At 34.5% G+C, this 22,513-nt stretch overlaps 1 protein-coding gene across 2 annotated transcripts in view; it reads left to right on the top strand.

The window, feature by feature from the left end:
* Positions 1-22,513, top strand: part of BABAM2 (BRISC and BRCA1 A complex member 2) — a 583,899-nt gene that overhangs the window by 427,028 nt on the left and 134,358 nt on the right. For both annotated transcript variants that reach the window (XM_027850454.1, XM_027850455.1), the window contains exons 8-10: positions 10,431-10,530; positions 12,697-12,767; positions 13,885-13,967. In XM_027850454.1, the coding sequence (XP_027706255.1) occupies positions 10,431-10,530; positions 12,697-12,767; positions 13,885-13,967 (254 nt within the window). The remainder of the gene's footprint in view (positions 1-10,430; positions 10,531-12,696; positions 12,768-13,884; positions 13,968-22,513) is intronic.

Here is a 22,513-nt window from a genome sequence, read left to right as displayed (position 1 = left end):
CTAAAACTTAGGAAGACTATATATTCTATATGTAATAATGATGACAGATAAAAATGAATGCTGCCTTGGAGAATAAAATCTATAAAAATATACCACTGTTATTCTCTCTTCATATTAACAATATGTAATTTTGTTGATTGTATATTTTCTTCATTCCCTTCACTGCTTCTGAGCCCCATCTCTCCCTAACACACAAAGCCTAGTAGTATGTACTTCAGGTGTCTGGTACATCATTACTCACAAGGCTCTTGTTGAGTATTTGTTGACTAAGTAAGGAACAGATATTACCCTCCTCCTTACTAGTGATAGAGTCATTATAATCTGTAGTTGCCTTTAAGCACAGGCACAAAATATGTCTCATTGAGAATAAGCTTTGTGGGGTTTTTTTCTGAAAAGTTTTCTTTTAAAGCCTTTGCAAATATAAGATGGATTTTCTGTGCGATAAAATATCCTCAGTAAAAATAATATTAAGTTATTTCATGGGAAAAGATAAAGGAAAGAGCCATGTATTGTGGTACACACCTGTAATACCTGCTACCAGATAGGCTGAGGCTGGTAGGTTACCTGAGCTCAAACATTCTAAGCTACAAGTAAGCTAAACTAATCAGGTGGCTACTGCAAATACAGCATCAGTATGGTGAGCTCGAAGTAGTAAGGGACTACCAGGTAGCCTAAGGAGGGACAAACCTGTTCTACTTAGAAACAAACAAACAAAAGTACTGTGCCCATCAGTAGTGGGATCAGGACCATGAGTGACAACTGTACTTTCAACCTAGATGAGATAAGGAGAAGAAGGAAAGAAGGAAGGAGAGAAAAAGTAAATGTCAACAAGCATCTATTAAAGCACCAAGTATGTGACTGACACTATGTTAAGCACTGGGGTTACAAAGAAAAGCAAAAAACAGTCCTTGTTCTCAAGGAGCTCACAGTCTGATGGAGGAGACAATATGTTAACAATTATGTACAAACAAGGTATATACAGAAAAAATTAGGGATAATAAACAGAGGGAAGGCACTAGAATTATGGGGGAATCAAAAAAAGCTTTATTAGAAAGTAGGATTTTAGCTGGGACTTGAAGGAAGCCAGGAAGAGGAAATAAGGAGAATATCCCAGATATGAGGACAGTCAGTGAAAAAAACTGGGTTCAGGAGATGGACTGTCTTGTGTGAGGAACAACCGAAAGGTCAATATCACTAGATCTCAGAGTACATGAAAAGAGTAACATGTAAGAGGCTTGAAAGGGGTGGTGGCAGGAGACAGCAGATTATAAAAGGCTTGGAGCTGATAGGGAGCCACTGTAGTTTATTGAGGACAGGCAGGGAGTAATATGATCAGATCTGCACTTTAGGGAGATCACTTTGACAGATGAGTAGAGGATATCCTGGAGAACAAAGAGACTTGAGAGAGGAAGGCCAACCAACCAATAAGCAAATAAGTAAAGAGATGGGCTTTTATGGTTTATTGACAGGTGAGCACTAAAATCATTCAATTGTAAAATGAGGCTAACTCTCAATAAATGTAATTTGCCTTGACTAGTGACAGTTGACTGGCTACCTGTGGCATTATTTCAGCTAGCCATCCAATTACCCATTTGCTGTGAAAGAAAGATTTTTTTTGTTTGTTTCAGCATGATCGTGCCATGGGTGACTGGGCATAACATATATAGGGTTGTTCATACCAAATTGTAACGTTACAACATCTGCAAAGACCTTTTAAAAAAATTTTTTTTATGCTTTTCCACACACTAACGAAATCCTGATGGTGGCACATCTGTTAAGATTACTGCCTTTTAAAGACCTCTTTGCGATGTTAGCAAATTCCTTTAAAAAAATAACTCTGAACAAAAACTTGGTTAGTTTTCATGTAATTAGGCATATTCTGTTTGCAATTACTATACCCCAATCTTCTTTTTTATAATGTGTTTAAACTTAAATCATGCCAACTCACATTCCACCCTTGTCTGGGAAAGTTTTCTTGGGGTTCAATGAAGCAAATCATTTGCACCTCAAACTTTGGCCAGGCTTACAGGTGTTAATTTTATTTGTCCAAAATGAAAACGACAGTAATCCTTTACTAGAACTTAATGAACAATTTTAACAATTATATATTAAAATGAATAGGCGTTGGAAGGAACCTCAAAGGTCATCTAGCACAGACTCCTGCTTTTGAGCAAAGTCATGATTGAAACATCTGAGCCAGATGGTTGTCTATTCTTTCTCTGGCGAAAAATTCAATTTAGTTCGAGAGTTACCTGTTCAGTCTTAACTATGTGCCTAGCACTGTACTTTGTACTATCATGGCTACTGAGGTAGTAGTTCATGACTAAGAGATACAGCCTTATTGAGAAGAACAAATTCACAGCCATGCCCACAAACATGAAATAATGTTACGATGGAAAGTTCTGTGTTCCATGCAGTATACAGTAAGTGGTCAGGAAGAGGAAAACGGGATCTAAACTGAACTCTGAATTTGGTACACTTTGAATAGATGACAAGGAAAGACCATAGACTTCTAAGTAAGGAAACAACTTGAACAGAGGCATGTAATGAACATGGCCAAGAGTAGAATTGCATTAGAGAAAGCAAGGTCAGCTTGACTAGAGTGAAGCATATATAGATTATATGAAGGTCAGAAGGAGAGGGAGGCCTTGAATTCCAAGACATGGAATTTAGAGTTGATCCTTTGGTCAGTGGGAGCCAGTAGACTCTTGAACAGAGAGATGGTAATGATAGAATGAGCAAAATGATTAATTGGGCAGCAATATGTAAGAAGTAAGAAAGTAAGGAACTTGAAGCAAAAAAGCCATTGCAATAAAATAAGCATGAAATGGTGGCAGTGATAATAGAGAAAAAAGTTTGAATGTAAGAAAAATGAGGACTGGGAGACAGAGAGATATAAGAGATGGAAAGAGAAAAGTTGAAAATGCTTCCTGGTCCTTGAGTTCAGACCACTCATAGAATATTGATATCACTGATAGGAATTTAGAAATGGTTGTGGGTGAAGGGACAGGGTAAGTTTTCCTGCAAGAGCTCATTTGCTCTTGCAGTCACATTTGCTGTGTTCTCAGAACCCTTCAGTTTTTATGTATGCTTCTAAAAGTATGAAACATGAACCTGAATAATAAAGACCTGACCTGTGGTTGGAAGATGATTTCTGTCTCATAAGACTGTCAAAACCATGCTAGGGATGCACTATATCATATCTGTGCTCAGCTAGTCAGTCTTCATCTGGTATCATTCATTTTATTTCTAATAACCCTTCACCAAAGTCCCTGTCTTATGACCTATCATGGCATGAAAGGGATCCTGGGTTCTCACATGGTCTACCAGAAGCTCTGGTAGCTCCTGCAAAACTGTGAAAGTTTTACATTTGGGCCTGCAAAATGAATGTCATCCAGGACCAGCCTGGCTGCCATCCCCAGAAGGTTGGTTACCAGGTGATAAAAATTTTTGGTCCCAACAATTTATAAGACCATCTGCTATGTGAGGCATGGAGGGGCTGCTGTTTATACTGCTAGAAGGAGTAACTATACCACATAGAGTCACAGATCTTTTAAAACTAAAAATACTTCCTCATTTTTAAAGTCCGTGCCTCAGCTCAAATCCCACTTTCTGCCTGAAGCCTTTCTGGGTCATTCTCTTCTTTTTCCTTCCTTCCCTTTTCTACTCCCCACCCCTACCAGTACTTTTCTTCTAAGATCAATTACCTTTTACCTACTCTGTATATAACTTAGGGGTAAGTAGTTATTTACATATCATCTCCTCCATTAGTATCTTCTCTGATGATAGAGATTATTTTTGCCTTTCTCTGTCTTCCTCGTATTTAGCACAAGGAGTAGCAAATAGTAAGGATTTAATAAATGATAGTTGACTCAGATTGAAATTAAAGAAATTGTACTGTTCTGAGTACTTTTTCATATTGAATTACATCCTGGTTTTATTTAATTGCATGGGAGAACTACTCATATACTTACTCAAGTAGCTGCTTGAAGGTAAATAAATATATCAGACTCATTCTTCCCATATCCATTTGTTGAAAGGCTGTGCGTCCTAGGTCAGCCTCAAATCACTACAGCTTCTATGAAGTTTTCCCTATGCTACCTCTTCTTCCCTTTGTTAAATGATCTTTTCTTCATCTTGTATAGAGAATTGTTTTGCCTCTCATCCGTCTTTACATTTTAATCAGCACTGTATTTTGGTATAGTTATTGCATATTTTCTATATGGATCATATCTTAGCTAAATTGTAAACTCAATGAAGAGATGGACTGCATATTATCATTGGATCTCCTTGATCCAATGATGAATGCCTAACCTATAGTGCTTAGTGTATAAGGCTGGATAAATGGCTGTTGAATGAACAAATGAATGAATTTTCTTGAAATGTTGAATTATAAAATTAGGTATGGCTTCAAAGGCTGAAAAAATACTCTGAGTAAAAGAACTTGCCATTATCTTTAAAAACCAAATTTGTATTTCCTTCCCCAGTTCCCACAAAAGAAAATAACCACACCCACCCACATACACATAACCCAATTGTTCCTTTCACTCTTCCCATATTACTTATGTCAGTTAATGAGATGAAACATTCATGTAATGTTTTATTATTCTCTAATGTCCATTCAAGGAATTACAGTAGCAGCTATGTCTCCCTGTCCCACCAACCCATCTCCAGTCACTCAAACAGAAAATCTGATAATTCCTTTTTCTTCCGTTTCCATAGCTAATTAGTTGCCATCATAGGGTTTCTAGATCTTTTGGAGTGGGTAAATCTACTTTGGCAGTATACAGATGTCTCAAATCATATAAAATAAACCAAATATTTGAAGTTTCAAATAATATTGCCATTTATAAAAGTATACATTCTATATAACCAATGATAGCTAGTTCTCTAAGTACATATTCATAACAGGGAATTTATTTGCACCCTTACTCGATGCGTCTCTTAGCCTAGGAGGTCAGGGAAGGTATTAACAGCTTGTATGGAGGTGAAGCCTGATGCTTGCACAGCTCCATGTTTTCTTGGTTTGTCACTTTGAGTAGTTTTCTGTCATTTCCTTCCTGCTGGAGATAGCAGCCATATTATCCTTTCTACTTCCAGAACTCTAATGCAAGGGCATGACTAAAGCATAAAGTATTCCCCGGGGTCTCCTTGACAGTGTCGGATAGAGACACTTAGAACACTGTACACTCCAGAAGAGACATTAGAGAAGATGTCTTAATGAGATCAATGCATTTTATAGTAAATCATAGTTATTTTATAGGATTGTATTCTGCTCACTGTTTGAGCTATAATGACCATTTTGGGGGTATTTGTCCACAGTGTTTTGTTTTGTTTTGCTTTACAGCATCAGGAATTCTCATACACCTTGGGGTAAGTTTCTCTGAGACCTCTCCCAGTGACTCAAATCTTTATATTCTCTTCTACATATCAAATAATTACTTTAAGAATCATTGTCATATTTCACATCTCACGTATACCCTCTGAATAATATGAAGCACATTCCGTCATCAGACCAAGTAGAATACATCCTTTCCATTTCTCAAACTTCCACCCACCTTTTCACCCATGAAGCTTCCTCATTTTTCCCTTGACTGCTCTGAAGATCAGAAGAAGCAAGTTATTTCTTTCATCTGAAGCTCACCACTTGTAGCATAAAGTGGTATTCCGGTCTCTACCTTTGCCCCACTTAATTCTGTGTCTCAGAGCAGAGCCAAATACTGGGCTGGTCATGGAATCTCCATGTGTGTGCCTTTTTGTTCTGTTACTCTGACCCAACTTTATGTTTCTTTCAATTCATTAATATTAAGCATATAAAAATCACAATTTCTTTCTCTTTTTTTCATGTCATAGCCTTTGAAACCTCTCACATTAGTGCTTTTTGTTTCATACTGCTTTACTTGGTTTATTCAGCAAGATCAGAGCCACATTCAAACTATAGTAAGTTTGTTAAATATTTACTAGTGAGGCAGATATTTATGTGAGTCAGCAGTACTTATCAGTGTGTGACAGTCTGGATGTTAGGTTCAGTAGGCTAATAGGCTAGGAAACTACTGAATTAAATAATGAATGAAGTAAGGGCCTTTCAAAAATAAACTCTCAGTTAAACAGTTCTTCATAGTAACTGAAATGCCTCACACGTTAAGATCCTTTAAACAAATGATCTAACTCATGCAAAATTAGACATGAAAGAAAACTCACTGACTTAACCACAGTCCATGGTCTATTTGACCGAATTTGAGTGTATGTCTTTGTGGAGGAGATGATAATGAAAAGTATGAACAAGAATAAGTCACTTGAGAATTCTTGATCTGTTGTTGGGACTGAGTATCAGAAAAAGAAGGTATATATTGGATTATCTATACTGACACTACAACTGTAAAGGGGGGAACACTTTGGCACCGCTTGGAACCTGACAAAGCTAGGTGACAGAGAATATCACTGTTGCTTCCCTCCGCTATATACCTAATCCCATCTTGGTTATCAGAACTTTATCAAAGGTATTTGATGCAGAGTGGTTTTTTCCCCCAACTGAGTTTCCCTTCTTTTTCTAGCTACATTGATTTCTTCATGCAGAAGCTATTAATTTCATATAATCGCAGTTGTATATTTTGTCATTTGTGGTCTATTCTATCCCTTGTTTGTTCTCCCCTGACTGTGAAAGGGAGCTGTTACTATAGATTTTAGAGCTGAAAGGAACTGGAAAGATTATTTTACAGATGAGACCCAGAGAGGTAAAGTAGCTTGGATTGGGTTATACAGTTGTATTAGAAATAGGATTCAAACCCAAGTTCTTGGATTTCAAATTCATGGCTCTTTCAGGTGCACAATGTCTAACATCAGTTCTTTTTTCTTTTCTGTATAGTTGCTTCTTTCCATTAGTACTGATGAGAGAAAGCTTATTATTTCAGAGCAATATAATATCATCTAAGCAATGGCAAAGATTCCTTAGATTTAAAGAATTACTTGATCAGAAGATATTTTTGTCATTTATATGCAGTTCACCCAGTGTTTATAGACAACCCAAAATATTTGAAATAGTTCATATCCCATTACAGATAATTCCAAGGAGATATCCAAATTATTTTATTGTACTAGAATTTTGTTATAACAAATGTTGCTCTGTTAAGTTGGCCTTACCTTCATCTTGACATTATTTTAGTCATATAGAGATTAGGGTATACTAGTATTCATTATATTCAAGTATTTAGTATTCAAGTTTTGAGTAGTAGCTGTACTTTTCAAAAAAATTTATTCATAGCTCTATATAATATCGTATGCCAAAGCCTATTGCAATGCTCCATGGTAGTGTGGAGATGTCCCTGAGTTCCCAAAAGCTATGCCAGTGGAGTGCAAACATTGGCAGTTCTTACCAAGATGGAAAAGCTTTGAGTATGAGCCCAGAAATAGGCTGATGGACTGCACTATCAACAGCCATTTATGTGTATCCTCAGAAAATCATCCCTCCTAAATTGGGAGAGACTTAATCAACAGATTACCTTCAGGGTCATGAATTTATTTGGCTATAGCAGCTCACAGAGGCCATATCCATTAAGTCCCCAAAGGGTCTTGATATGCATCAGTGGAAGAATTACCCATCCAAAACACAGTTGCCGATCTTTAATGTATTGACATTTATGCTTCCATATGAAGCTTAGTAATTCATGAATTTGAAATCATTCAAATACTGTCTTATAATTATCCTATGTACCAAAAATGGTATGTTTTCTGATACGTGAACAAAAAATACTCAAATATTCAAATGTATCTGTGATCTCACAAATTCAAGAGTTCCCTCCAACAACACAGATGGCAATCCATTCATGCCTGCCTTTCCTTGTGTTATTATTGTCCACATTCTCTCAAAAATTCACCATAGTAACCCACCTAAAATAGTGAAGGCTCTCCATTCTTTCTCCTGACATCACCAGGGTGTCATTGGAGCACTCTGGTTATTCCTCTATCATTCTTCCCTCTTGTCAGGAGACCAGCTCATTTTCTCTTCCTGTCATATAATTCTTGATATTGTCTTTGACTCCTTCAGAGTTCTTTGTTTATTATATATTGTAGCCTGCTCACACCTACCATGTATCTCTGTGTCATCCTCTGTATGATGCTCATCTTTAGTTCATTGGACACAGTAGTATTTCAGGTCTCACTTATATATAGCAAGACTAATAAAATGTTTAATTGAAAAGATGGACCTTTGCTTTCATGGATAACTTGAATTTAATAAAAGAATTTTTCAGTTTCCCAAAAGCAAGCCAGCCTGTTGTCTTTCACCTTTTCAGCTGTGCCCAACTCTTGTCCAACTGTATTCACTATCCCAACTATGCATATTGAAGTCTTCATCCATTTGGTCTTTCCTGTGTACATGAACAAGTCATGTTATTTCAGGTTATTAAAGATCTCTTTCAGGAGATCTCTGCAACATCTTGGGGCTTAATGCAATTAGCACAATGCCATCTACAAATAAGATCTTCTGGAGGACTTCACCATGCACAGAGATGTTTTATGCCTCTTAATGGTACTTATTGTCAGAGGGAGACTAAAAAAAATTAGTTTTGTTGCTACATCTTCCAAAGAATTCTAAATTATCTTGATGTATGAATGTGAGACACCTTGTTATAAAAGAGCTTGTCACAAGAAATAAGTTATTAAAAAATGTTTCCTTGTTCATTTGTCTTCCTCTCCTAAACCTGTTCTATGTACCATGAACAAATCATTGTTAGCTAAAATGTGAAGATTCATTTTCAAAAGTCAGAAATTTGTTGAGGAATGTGATAGAACTATCATTATTTTAGTAGTACATTGTCTTAACTCCAATCATGAAGCCTGGTTTGAGAGTCAAAAACCATTCAAAAATGTTTAAAGCTCAAGTTCATGGGTGACATATTGAAATGTTCCTATTAGAAGAAATTCTAAATTTCTTTTTCTATCAAAGAAGGTTTTCAGTGGCAAATTTTTCTGTTAATTTCCCTGCTGGTATAATTCTGCATTAGTCAAGTTTTGCCATTTCTTCCAGTTAGGTGTGTGAATGAAATTGTCTCTTTCTTTTCCAATAAAAATAGAAGCTCCTTGAGGTCAAGGACTTCATGTCTTTATATTCATATCCCCTAGCACAATACAGTCTAGAACAGAGTAGACACTTGATAAGAATTAAATAATTGAATTTAATTGAACTAAAAATCATGTAGTGATTAAAGTGGTAGTGAAATATAGCATAAATGAATTATTGACTCTTCTAGATAAATATTTCTGTAATTACTTTATATCTAAACGTTCTGGACACCTAACTTTATGAATCCTAAGCGTGTAGAATGAGAAAGAATCTTATATGTCATTTAGTCCACTGCCCCAGACTTCCATCAAATGTATTTTATTCACTTTAAATAGTGGTCTTTTGTGAAATGTCAATGTTGGTGACATTTCACTCTCTAAATTAGGAGTTCTTAGCCTTTTTGTGTTATGGACCCCTTTGGCAGTTTGGTAATGCATGTGGACCCATTTTCAGTGAAAAAAATAATGCATAAAATAAAATACATAGAATTACTAAGGAAATAATTTATATTGAAATACAGTTATCAAAATACTTTAAAAACAAATTCACAAACCTTAGGTTAAGAATTCCAGCTATAAACTACTAAGCAAAACAGTTTCTAAAAAGGCATGTTACACATTTCAGTTTATGTATGAAAATAAAATAGACTGAACTTTCTCTATTTTGCCCCAAAGTTTCTCCAGGTTCACTTTATCTCAGAAGGTATTCCATGTGCCCAGGACCATAGACTGATATTTATGAATTATACCAATGTACTTCAAATCCCTTACTGTTCTGTGTCCAAATGAGTTTAAACCCCTTAGTGTTCTGTGCCTAGGTTAGTTTGGAAAATGCTGGTTTTTTCAGACACTTCTTTTTATATGCATGAACTAATGCCAAGAAATTTAGTAATTTGTCCAAAGTCATACAGTTATTAAGTGGCAAACAGTCTTCTAGTTCTTAGTCCATTGCTCTTTCCGTGATGCTACATTGTCTCAGTTCAATTCAATTCAATGTAACAAGTGTTCTTTGACTACCTTCCGTGAGCTAATCGCCGTCAGTCCCCGTCAAGGGTACTAAAGAAAAGCAGAATGTTTCAATAAAATGTAGAGAGTTTAAATATTGTTAAGATATTTATGAATGCCCTTTAAAATTGAGACTTTGTATTATTGTGTGACAAAGACACAAGTTTATAGTTAAGATGTATAATTATTGTTGTAATTCCTATTTGGGTAAAAAAAAAAGATGAGGAATTCCACAATACAGTGGGACTCATAGCTGAAGCAGTTACTTTGAGGGATAATCAAAGGAGTTGACTTTAGGATATCATTTTTTAAATAGCTTGAGTTCTAAGAGAAATGAAGTATCTGATGTACTGTTATCTTTTCAGTGCTCTTGGAGGTTCCTCAGCTCTTCACATCCCAGCTTTTCCAGGAGGAGGATGTCTAATTGATTATGTTCCCCAAGTATGCCAGCTACTAACCAACAAGGTAAGTGAATACCACTTCCTCTTCTGTCTTGTGAAATAATCCTTAGGGGCCTTTGTTTCTCCCATCCATTGCTAGCTCTCAAGATGCCTCAGCCTTCTCACATCTTTCCAGTTCAGGTTTTTCCTCACTGCCTTTTGTTAATTGTAACTATACTTCATGAACTTCTATCCTCTATTCTTGTGAACAGGCATTTACCCTCTGACCCTACTTTCTTCTCCTCTGAGGACTTGGTCATGCAGTTCTCTTTCATCTTGTCATTGCCATCTCCTGTTTTCATTTATCACTGAGCTGCAAATCATGACCACATTATGTAATTCTCACCAGATCTTGACCTTTTTTAAATTTTGTAATTCAGAGATCTTCCTCATTTCATCAGGGTTATTTATATCCCTAGGTCTTCATTTTGGGGGTTTTCACTAGTATCCAATGTTCACTGCTAATTTCCAATTGACATTTTTTGCACAAAACCTCTTCTTTTTGCTTTTCTTTTACTTCCCTAACGTCTGCTCTTTGATTCCCAAATATATCTATCTGAATTTTTACTTTTTTGTGTTCATGTTTTACATGTATCCATTTTTTTCCAATAAAAATCCACTGTTTTTATTCAATTATCTAGAAGTAGTCTGAAAGCAATTCTCTTCTATCTAGGGGTAGGGGCCGTAGTCTTCCCCAAACAGCCTAATTCATTCTCTTTATCTACATCAGTAGGCCTTTATTACATAGGCAGATAATCAAAACTTTGTTGTAATGATTAAATATGGTATTTAACTGTATACTATCATTTTAAGAGTATAAATATTAATGTCTATCCATTACATTTTTCTGTAAGATCAGAGTGCTTAATCTACATACAAATGTTAGATTCACTTTTTATTCTACATTAATTGTGATTCAATTGGTCAGATTGTCCAAAGTGTTAATTTCTCCTTTGCTCTTATTGAATTGCTGTTGATGAATTTTTCACATTGGATTTGAAAGTAGGCCTTTTGATTGCTTCTGTCATTCAAAAGATAGACCATTTCTAAATAGAAAACTGCTTCCTAAAGACAATATCTCAAAGATTCAAGGGTTTTTTTAAAATGTCAGCATAACTCAGATTTGGCATCTGTGGTACTGGCATCTACTCCATGGGATTTAGTTCTCATGGCATGATTAGTTTTAATTGAGCCCAGTACCCATTGCCTTCTTTCCTACTAGAAAATTGACATGAGGACAAAATTCATATATGCACTCAGATGCCTTGCCCTTCCCTCAAACTTGTGTCACTGTGTTATATAGAAAAATGCACATTTGGCCTCCAAGAACTGAGATTAAAGGCCTTTTTAAAGCTTTCCAATTGAGATTAATTTCTAGTCACACTTTTTACTCAAAAAATTATAAGACTATTTTCCCAGAAACACAAGAATCAGTCAGTTTTTCTTATCTGGTTCCATTTCATTAATTTTACTTGTCTTTTAAAATTATTTTTCCTTAGCTTTTCACAAACGAGGACAGTACATGGCAGCTTTTAGAAACAATGTCTTCAAATGAATTTCCATAATTATACTGGAATCTCTTTATAGCCAGTTTTGTTGTGGGTTTCTATTAAAATGATCTTCTGTTTTTAAAATCAAGTACACAGAGCTGTTTTCTTCCCTTTTTTAAACAAAACCACTTAAGCAAACTTATCATCTGTTTTCTTTTCCCAAAATAACATTTTTGATCCTACATTAAGCCTGCAAAGTAAGCAGTGTTTTTTTTATAAATTGCCATAAACCCTATTTTATAAATAGAATTGTTTTACTTTTTGAGGGTACAACATAACTATCAGTTCTGACTTTATCAGTGTTACTTCAATTAATTTAGCATAAGCTTTAGCCATGGAAATCTTATGTGTTAGCCAATAGAAGAAAAATTTTTTGCATTCTTTATCTCTCTCTTCCCTTCATAGTAAAGGCACTGTAAAGAATGTGTTTTCATTCTTAAAAAGTAATGTCTACTAATAACTGACCCCAGAATTAGAGAAATTTAGAACTGGAAAGGGTAGAGATCATCTTTGACTGCACAGCGGGGAAAGTTCAGAACTAAGTATTTTTTTCAGTGGACTGTTGTTCACTGATAGGGAGACTCAAAATGGGGAAATATTACCTATTTTATTTCACTTTTGCCTCTTTTTTTCTTTTTTAGGTGCAGTATGTCATTCAGGGATATCATAAAAGAAGAGAATACATTGCAGCTTTCTTGAGTCACTTTGGAACGTAAGTTTTCCCTTACTTTAAACTTTCCTTTCCTTTCATTTATCCATTCATTCAACAAACATTTGCTGAACACCTGCTGTGTACAAGATACTTTCCTAGACACCGAAGAAGGATAAGATACCAAGAAGAATAAGACATGATTCCTGCTGTCAAAAACTTCATTTTCCACTAAGGGAGACCATATAGATATATATAGATGTATATAGATATATATATACTTTCCATATATGTATATATATATACTTTCCATATATATATGAACAATTTAAAATGCAGTATATATACATTTGTGTATATATATTTACTTTCCATATATATGAACAACTTAAAATGCAGTATATATACATTTGTGTGTATATATATATACGTTCATATGTATATATATATATACACGAACAACTTAAAATGCAGAATGATGGAAAGTGCTCTCCTTTCATTTTTGTTATATCCTCAGTGCTTAGCATAATGCCTAGCACATAATAAGTTCTTAATAGAAGATTGTTAAGACAAGTCCAGAAGAGGGAGAAATCATTTCATCCTATAAGAGCTAGGAAAACCTTCATACCAATAGTGAAATTTTAAGTAGACTTTAGAGGATATGTGGCCTGGTTTTAGTCTCTTTTTAAACAGAACCGCTTATGCAAATTTATCATGTATTCTTTTACAAAAATAACTTTTTAATTATTTGTGTATGTGCTTGAGTATGTGCATGCATGTATGTAGGCCACAGTGTCAGGTGTCTGCATAGATCTCAAGGAAAGTCATTGTGATAGAAACTTCTATAGTCCTGGTTTGCTCCTCCATAGAAGAACAGATGTACTGATATACTTACCCACCAACTTGACTGAATAAGCTAAATTTAATTGTTTCTGTTCAAATGTACTAGCATTTAATATAATATGTTTAATTTGCTATTATCTAGTCACTTACTAGAACACAACTTCAGAAACTCCCTTTGTAATGAAACTACCACTGTGAAATTTAGTGTATTAAAGTGAATTTTGGAAAAGTAAGAGTATAATTCGTTTAATAGTTTAAAAGAATTAATTTAATCTTTCATATGGTTCCAAGTCCTTCACACTTTATACTTATTGTTATATGTATTTTCGTTTCTTAGAGGAGTGGTGGAGTATGATGCCGAAGGCTTTACAAAGCTCACCTTGCTGCTGATGTGGAAAGATTTTTGTTTCCTTGTACACAGTAAGTATCATTTTGCCGCTAGAAAAAAAAGACTAATAGCACATATATTAACAGGTTTGAAAATGCTTAGCATAGTAAGATATTTCTGTTCATTCTGGTGGCTATGAATTTTTGATGGTACCCTGCAAAAGACTATACCTACGGACAGATTGCTGTCTCAAGGTTAGACTGTTAACCTTCCATTGTCAAGTCCTATAACTTAAGTGCTACTTCTGTGATTACCAGTTTGGTGATCAGATGGTGGGTGGGGGTGTGTGTGTGTGTGTGTGTGTGTGTGTGTGATCAGATATATTTATCTCTGTCCTTATCATATATGCTGATCCAGATTTTTTTCCTTAGATGAGTTATTCCCTCTTTGTGTAATTCCTTAGTGTATAAAAAATGGTAAATAATCAGCTTGATCCTTCTTGTCCAGATCTATAACAGAAAGGAAAAGTAACTAAAGCTTTTATTTTGAAGTTATACGCTAGAGTTAGGCTATTCTTCAGGCTAAATACATGCTCTTTCTCTCCCAATCATAGGCAAAGGGAGGTTGTTGTATTTTTTAGGGTGAGCTATGAAATTGTGATACTGAGCTAGACCAATAGTATCAAATTCAAATAGAAACAGATCCCTGCAAGCTGCATATTAACTTAGAAAACCACAAATTAACATCTTATATGTTGTATTGTATTTTCATGTATTTTGTTAAACATTTCCCAATTACATTTTAATCTGATTTACTGGCACTAGGGAATTTAAGGACCATGAAGGCTGTGAGCACTGGAAAGGGTGAATTTTATACCTTTGAACTAGACAGCCTAGAACAGTGAAAAGAGCCACAGGACTTTAAAGGCCAGAAATGAGGTCTTGAATCCTTCCTCGAGGGCTTATGAGATAGATAATGTCTATAAAGCTCTTTGCAGACCTGACAGCTATAGAAATGTCATTATGATTAGCTGTATGACCTTAGGTAAGTCAAAGAAACATAGACTTTTTGAGCTCCTAGAAGTCTTCTAGCCCAATCCTTTCATTTTATAGATAAAGAAATGAAAGCCCAGAAAAGTTGAATAACTTGCTTAGGTCCCACAATTAGTCATTGTATTTCTTGATGGGGAAGCTGGAGCTTAAACTCATCCCTTTGCTACTAGATCTTTCTACTTGACCATGCTGTGTCCCTGGCTGTAACTCCTAAAGTATCTGTATGACTCAACCTTTCTGCATCTGAACTTAGTTTGAAATTCTGCCTCTGCTACTATCACTTTGGCCAAATCAACTTCTGTCAGCATTAGCTCTTCATCTGTAAACCAAGAGGGTTTAGACTAGATAACTTCTAGAAAGTCCCTTCTGCAATTAAATCTTCTCATTCTAAATTCATACAGTTGTTGTAGGAAAGTGCTTTTTAAACTCTAAAATGTTAAATAAATGAGTTATTTTTAATATTCATTTTTTCTGAAGGCAGTACAGACACCATTCCCCCTTTTACCCTAAATTATCCTCCAAGTTATATTTTGCTTAGTCTGAATTAGTTATGAAATTAATTTGTTCCCCAAAATGGATAGTAGGGAAGGAATCCCAGATGTGTGCCAGGTGGCTAAAGGAAACTAGCTTGCAATTTTAAATTTTACCAGAATAATCTTTATGAAGATAATTGAAAGTCAGTGTTACTTTTGAAATATTAGAACTCCTTTCCTTTCCATTGTTATTTCAAACATCATTACTGAACTGCTTTATAATAGTCTTCTATTAATAAGTAAATACTTTGCAGACACTCCATGAACTAGAACTATCTTTTCAGATATATCTAAAAAAAGTAAACATAATATTTTATTCTCATTATGTAAACTGCTGAGTTTTTACAGGAGGACAGTGGACCGGATAGCCTTTAGAAAATTGTTTTTTCCTTCCTACCTCCCCCAATTCTTCATCCCCATTAATAAAGAAAGAAAAACAGTCTCTGCTGCAAACATGGAGAGTCAAGCAAAACAAATTCTAGTATTACTCATGCCTAGCTCCCTAAAAAAAAATCTGTTTTAGTCAGCACTCTGTGTCTGTCACTTCTTTGTCATGAAAGTGAGTAATGTGTTTCATCATGAGTCTTCTGTAAACATGGTTGGTCATTGAACTGATCACACAGTTCCCAAGTCTTTCTTTCTTTTCAAAAAATGTTTTATTTATTTTATTTTTAATTTATGGAATAAAACAGGTATTTCATTAACACAGTATAATAAAAAAGATGATTGCCAAAAAAAATAAAATTGTATAGCTCTTTTTATTACCCTAAGGTTTACTCAGAAGCAAAGATCCAGCTTTTTTTATTGTTCTTCCTTTTATGTTGTTTGGTTGCAGGTAACGAAGTCAGTAGTCTCTAAAGAACTGAAGCTGAGGGAAATGGAGGAAATAAATGTGAATAGGCTACAACACAGTACAAATGAGTAATTACTTAGAAGTAGCAGCATAAAGGATGACATCAGAGAAACGGATGGTCAGGAAAAAAGATGGGTCAATCACATAGTGATAGTGAAAAATAATTGTTAAACAAACTATGTGCTCCTTTGGTTTCTATTTAATGTCAAGAGAATTCTAAGAAGGCTCTCAGAATGTTGGGTGGACTCCTGTGATGGATTTGTGACAGGACATAGATGTATGTCATGTAGCATAGACAAGAATGGATTAATTATGATCACATTACTATAGAGAGTACCCATGTCAGTGAGCACATAAATAATTTGAAGTTTATTGAACAATAAGCAATGGGCTGGAAACTAAAAAATCCAGAGGTGTTTTTTTATTATTTTATAATTCAATATGTTAACATATATTTAATATTTTTCTTCATTACATATAAAAACCAGTGTTAATGTTCTTTTAAAAATTTTTTGATTCCCCAATTGATAAATGGTCAAAGGATATGAACAGGCAGTTCTCAGATGAAGAAATTAAAGCCATCTATAGTCATCTGAAAAAATGCTCTAAATAACTATTAATTAGAGAAATGCAAATCAAAACAACTCTGAGGTACCACATCACACCTATCAGATTGGCCAAGATGACAAAGTAAGAAAATGATAAATGTTGGAGAAGATGTAGGGAAATTGGAACACTAATGCACTGTTGGTGGAGTTGTGAAATGATCCAAACATTTTGGAGAGTAATTTGGAACTATGCCCAAAGGGCTATAAAAATACACATACCTTTTGACCCAGCAATAGCACTCCTAGGGCTATATCCCAGAGAGATCATACAAATGGGAAAAGGACTCACATGTACAAAAATATTTATAGCAGCTCTTTCTGTGGTGGCAAAGAATTGGAAATTGAGGGGATGCCTATTAATTGGGGAATGGCTGACCAAGTTGTGGTGTATGAATGTAATGGAATACTATTGAGCTATAAGAAATGATGAACAGGCTGACTTCAGAAAAACCTGGAAAGACTTGTATGGTCTGATGCCAAGTGAAGTGAGCAGAACCAGGAGAACGTTGTACACAATAACAGCCACATTGTGCGATGATTAATATTGATAAACTTAACCCTTCTCAGCAGTACAAGGATCTAAGACATCTCCAAAGGCCTCATGATGAAAAATGCTATCCACAAAGAAAGAACTATGGAGTTTAAATGCAGATCAAAGCATACTATTTGCTATTTTTTTTTCTTCTGTTGTGTTTTGTTTCCTCTTTCTGGTGGTTCCTCCTATTGGTTCTAATTCTTACTTACAACATCATTAATGTAAAAATATGTTTAGTAGGAATGTATATGTATAGCCTATATCAGATTGTGTGCTGTCTTGAGGAGGGAGGTGGGGAGGAAGGGGGAGAAAAATTTAAAACTCAAAAACTTATGGAAGTGATTGTTGATAATTCAAAATAAATTAATAAAAAAAGTAAAAAAAATTTTTTTGACATCCCAGTTCTCTCCATCCCTCCCTTGCCTCCTATCTCCCTGAAACAGTAAGCAATTTGATATAGGTTATACATGTGTAATCATGAAAAACATATTTCCATATTAGTTGTGTTGTAAAAGAAAGCACAAGCCCCCCCCCCAAAAAAAGAAGCTATGAAAAAAAAGTGAAAAATGGTATGTTTGGATCTGCATCCAGACTTCATCAGTTCTTTCTCTGGAGGTGGATAACATTTTTCATCATGAGTCTTTTGGAACTGTCTTGGATCATTGTATGAGAATAGCTAAGTCATTCATAGTTGATCATTGTAAAATATTACTGTTATTCTGTTATTGTGTACAATGTTCTCCTGGTTCTGCTCACTTCACTCAGCATCAGACCATACAAGTCTTTACAGGTTTTTCTGAAATCATCCTGCTCATCATTTCATATGATACAGTAGTATTCCATCACAATCATATACCACAACTTATTCAACCATTCCTTAATTAATGGCCATCCCTTCAATAATTTTTGCCACAACAAAAAGAACTGGTTATGAATATATTTATAGAAATATGCTCTTTTCTCTCTGTCTCTTTTTTAATTTATTTGGGACACACACCTAGTAGTGATATTGTTGTATCAAAAGGTATGCACAGTTTTTTAAGCCCTTTGGGCATAATTCCAAATTGCTCTCCAGAATGGTTGGATCAGTTCGCAATTCCACCAACAGTGCATTAGTGTCCCATTTTTCCCACATCCTCTCCACATTTATAATTTTCCTTCTCTGTCATATTAGCCAACCTAAGGTAGTACTTCAGAGTTTTTTCAATTTGCATTTCTCTAATCAGTAGTAATTTAGAATTTTTTTTCATATGTCTATAAATAGCTCTGATTTCTTCATCTGAAAACTACCTGTTCATATCCTTTGACCATTTATCAATTAGGAAATCACTTATATTCTTATAAATTTGACTCCTTTCTCTATATTTTTGAGAAATGAGGCTTTTGTGAGAGATGCAGTAAAGATTATTCCCCACTTTTCTGCTTTCCTTCTAATCTTGGTTACATTGGTTTTCTTTGTACAAAATCTTTTTAATTTAATATAATCAAAATTATCCATTTTATATCCTATAATGTTCTCTGACTCTTGTTTGGTCATAAATTCTTCCCTTATCCATAAATCTGACAGGTAAAATTTTCCATGCTTCCCTAATTTGCTAATACTAATACCCCTTATGTTAAATCATGTTCCCATTATGACTTTATCTTTGTATACAGTGTAAGATGTTGGGCTATACCTAGTTTCTGCCATACTATTTTCCAATTTTCCCAATGGTTTTTGTGAAATAGTGAGTTCTTGTCCCAAAAGCCTAGGTCTTTGGGTTTATCAAACACTAGACTACCATGGTCAGTTACCACTGTGCATTGTGTACCTAATCTATTCCACTCTATTTCTTAGCTAGTACCAGATCGTTTTGATGATTACCACTTTACAGCTTGAGATCTGGTATGGCTAGGTCACCTACTTGCACCTTTTTTTCATTGATTCTCTTGATATTCTTAATGAATTTTTGTTCTTCCAGATGAATTTTGTTATTATTTTTTCTAGCAATATAAAATAATTTTGGTAGTTTGGTATGGCACTGAATAAGTAGTTTAATTTAGGTAGAATTGTCGTTTTTTATTATATTGAATCGGCCTACCAGTGATATATTTCCAGTTGTCTAGAGTTGATTTTATTTGTGTAAGAAGTGTTTTGTAATTGTGTTCATATAGTTGTCTTGGCAGGTAGTTTTATATTTATATCCCTAGTGTTTTGTATTGTCCACAGTTATTTTAAATGGAATTTCTCTTTCTGTTTCTTCCTCCTGGACTTTGTTGGTGATTTGTATAAATGATGATACGTTTATATGGATTTATTTTCTATCCTCAACTTTGCTAAAGTTGTTAATTATTTCAAGTAGTTTTTTAGTGGATTCTCTAGGATTCTCTAAGTATACCATTATATCACCTGCAAAGAGTTCTAGTTTTGTTTCCTCATTGTGTATTCTAATTCCTTCCATTTCTTTTTTCCCCTCTTATTCCTGTAACTAGTATTTTTAGTATGATACTGAATAATAGTAGTGATAATGGACATCCTTATTTTACCCCTGATCTTATCAGGAAGGCTTCTAGCTTATCCCCGCTACAAATAGTGCATACTGATGGTTTTAGATAGGTATTACCCATCGTTTTAAGGAAAGCTCCCTTTATTCCTATGCTCTCTAGTGCTTTTAATAGGAATGGGTATTATGTTTTGTCAAAAGCCTTTTCTGCATCTATTGAGATAATCATATGATTTCTGTTGGTTTTGTTATTGATAAGGTGAAATGTACTGATCATTTTCCTAATATTGAACCAGCCCTGCATTCTTGCTATCGATCCCACCTGGTTATAGTGCATGATCCTTGTGATATATTGCTATATTCTCCTTGTTGGTATTTTATTTAAATTTGTTTTGCATTGATATTCATTAAGGAAATTGGTCTATAGTTTTCTTTCTCTGTTTTGGCTCTTCGTGGATTAGGTATCAGCACCATGTTTGTGTCTTAAAAGAAATTTGGTAGGACTTCTTTGCCTATTTTTCCAAAGTTTATATAATATTGGAATTAATTGTCCTTTAAATGTTTGGTAGAATTCACTTGTGAATCCATCTGGCCCTGGAGATTTTTTCTTACAATTTGTTCATGGCTTGTTCAATTTCTTTTTTCTAAAATTGGGTTATTTAAGTTTTCTATTTCTTCTTCTCTTTATCTGGGCAGTTAATATTTTTGTAAATATTCATCCATTTCTCTTAGATTGTCAGATTTATTGGCATATAATTGGACAAAGCAGCTCCTGAAAATTGCTTTAATTTCTTCTTTATTGGTGGTGAATTTATTCTTTTCATTTTTGATACTGGTAATTTGGTTTTCTTCTTTTTTAAAAAAATTCAAACCAGCCAATTCATTTTATTTATTGATTCAATGACTTTCTTACTTTTGATTTTATTAATCCCTCCTTTGTTTTTCAGGATTTTCAATTTGGTGTTTAATTGGGAATTTTTAATTTCTTCTTTTTCTAGTTCTTTTAGTTGCATGCCCAATTCTCTGATCTACTCTTTATTTTATTAATGTAAGCATTTAGAGATATAAAATTTTCCTTAAGTACTGCTTTGGCTGCATCCCATCAGTTTTGATATGCTGTCTCATTGTTCTCATTCTCTTTAGTGAGATTATTGATTGTTTCTATGATCTGTTCTTTGACTCACTAAATCTTTAGGATTAGATTATTTAGTTTCCAATTAATTTTTATTCTATGTTTCCATAGCCCTTTATTGATTGTAATTTTTATTCCATTATGATCTGAAAAGGGTGTATTTAATATTTCTGCTTTTTTGCATTTGGTTATGAGATTTTTATGCCCTAATACACAGCCAGTTTTTGTGTAGCCAGTTTTCTCATGTACCATTGAGAAAAAGATATATTTCTTTCTATTCCCATTCAGTTTTCTCCAGAGGTCTATCATGTCTGATTTTTCCAAAATTCTATTTACCTCCTTAACTTCTTTCTTATTTTTTTGATTAAATTTATCTAGTTCTGAGAGGGCAAAGTTGAAGTCTCCATTGATATAGTTTTACTGTCTATTTCCTCCTGTAAATCATTTCACTTCTCCTTTAAAAATTTGGATGCTATACCATTTGGTGAATATATATTTAGTATTGATATTACTTCATTGTCTGTGGTACCTTTTAGCAAGATGTAATTTCCTTCCTTATCTTTTTAAATTATTTTTGATTTTACTTTATCTGAGGATCATGATTGCTACTGTTGGTGGGTAAATTTCTAACTTCAACTGAAGTATAATAGATTCTGCTCAAGGTTTTTATCTTTACTTGCTGTGTGCCTCTCTGCTTCAGATGTGTTTCTTGTAAACAACATACTGTAAGATTCTGGTTTTTAATCTATTCTGCTATTCAACTCTTCTGTTTTGTGGGTGAGTTCATCCCATTCACATTCTCAGTTATGATTACTAACTGTGTTTTCCTCCATCCTATTTTACCTTGTTTGTATCTCTCTCTCTCCTTTCACCCTGTCCCTCCTTAGAAGTGTTGTGCTTCTGACCACCATCTTCTTCAGTCTGCCTCCCTTCTATGAGTCCCCACCCCCACTTTCCTTATTCTACCCCTCTCCTGCTTCCCTATAGGGCAAGATAGAGTTCCATACACAACTGAGTGTAGATGTTTTCCTCTCTTTGAACCAATTCCTATGAGAGTAAGGTTCAAGCATTGCCTGCCACCCCTCATCTTTCCCTCTACTGTAATAGGTCTTTTAAGCATCTACATGTGAGATAATCTACCCCATTCTATCTCTTACCTCTTAATTTTGTTTTTTTGGATATCATCTCATCGAATTCAACTTACACCCACACCTTCAGTCTATGTATACTCCTTCTAACTGCAGTAATAGTGATAAAATTCTTTAGAGTTATAGGTGTTATCTTCCCATGTAGGAATGTAAACAGTTTAATCTTATTGAATCCCTTATGTTTTCTCTTTCCTATTTACCTTTTTATGCTTCTCTCGAAACTCGTATTTGAAGATTCATCAACTCTGATCTTTTCATCAGGAATTCTTGAAAGTCCTCTATTTCGTTGAATAC

This window comes from Vombatus ursinus, unplaced genomic scaffold (assembly GCF_900497805.2).
Source record: "Vombatus ursinus unplaced genomic scaffold, bare-nosed wombat genome assembly UNPS02009062.1, whole genome shotgun sequence".
NCBI classification, from domain to species: domain Eukaryota; kingdom Metazoa; phylum Chordata; class Mammalia; order Diprotodontia; family Vombatidae; genus Vombatus; species Vombatus ursinus.
The sequence above is the reverse complement of the archived record's forward strand: the minus strand, read 5'-3'. Positions and strand labels throughout refer to the sequence as shown.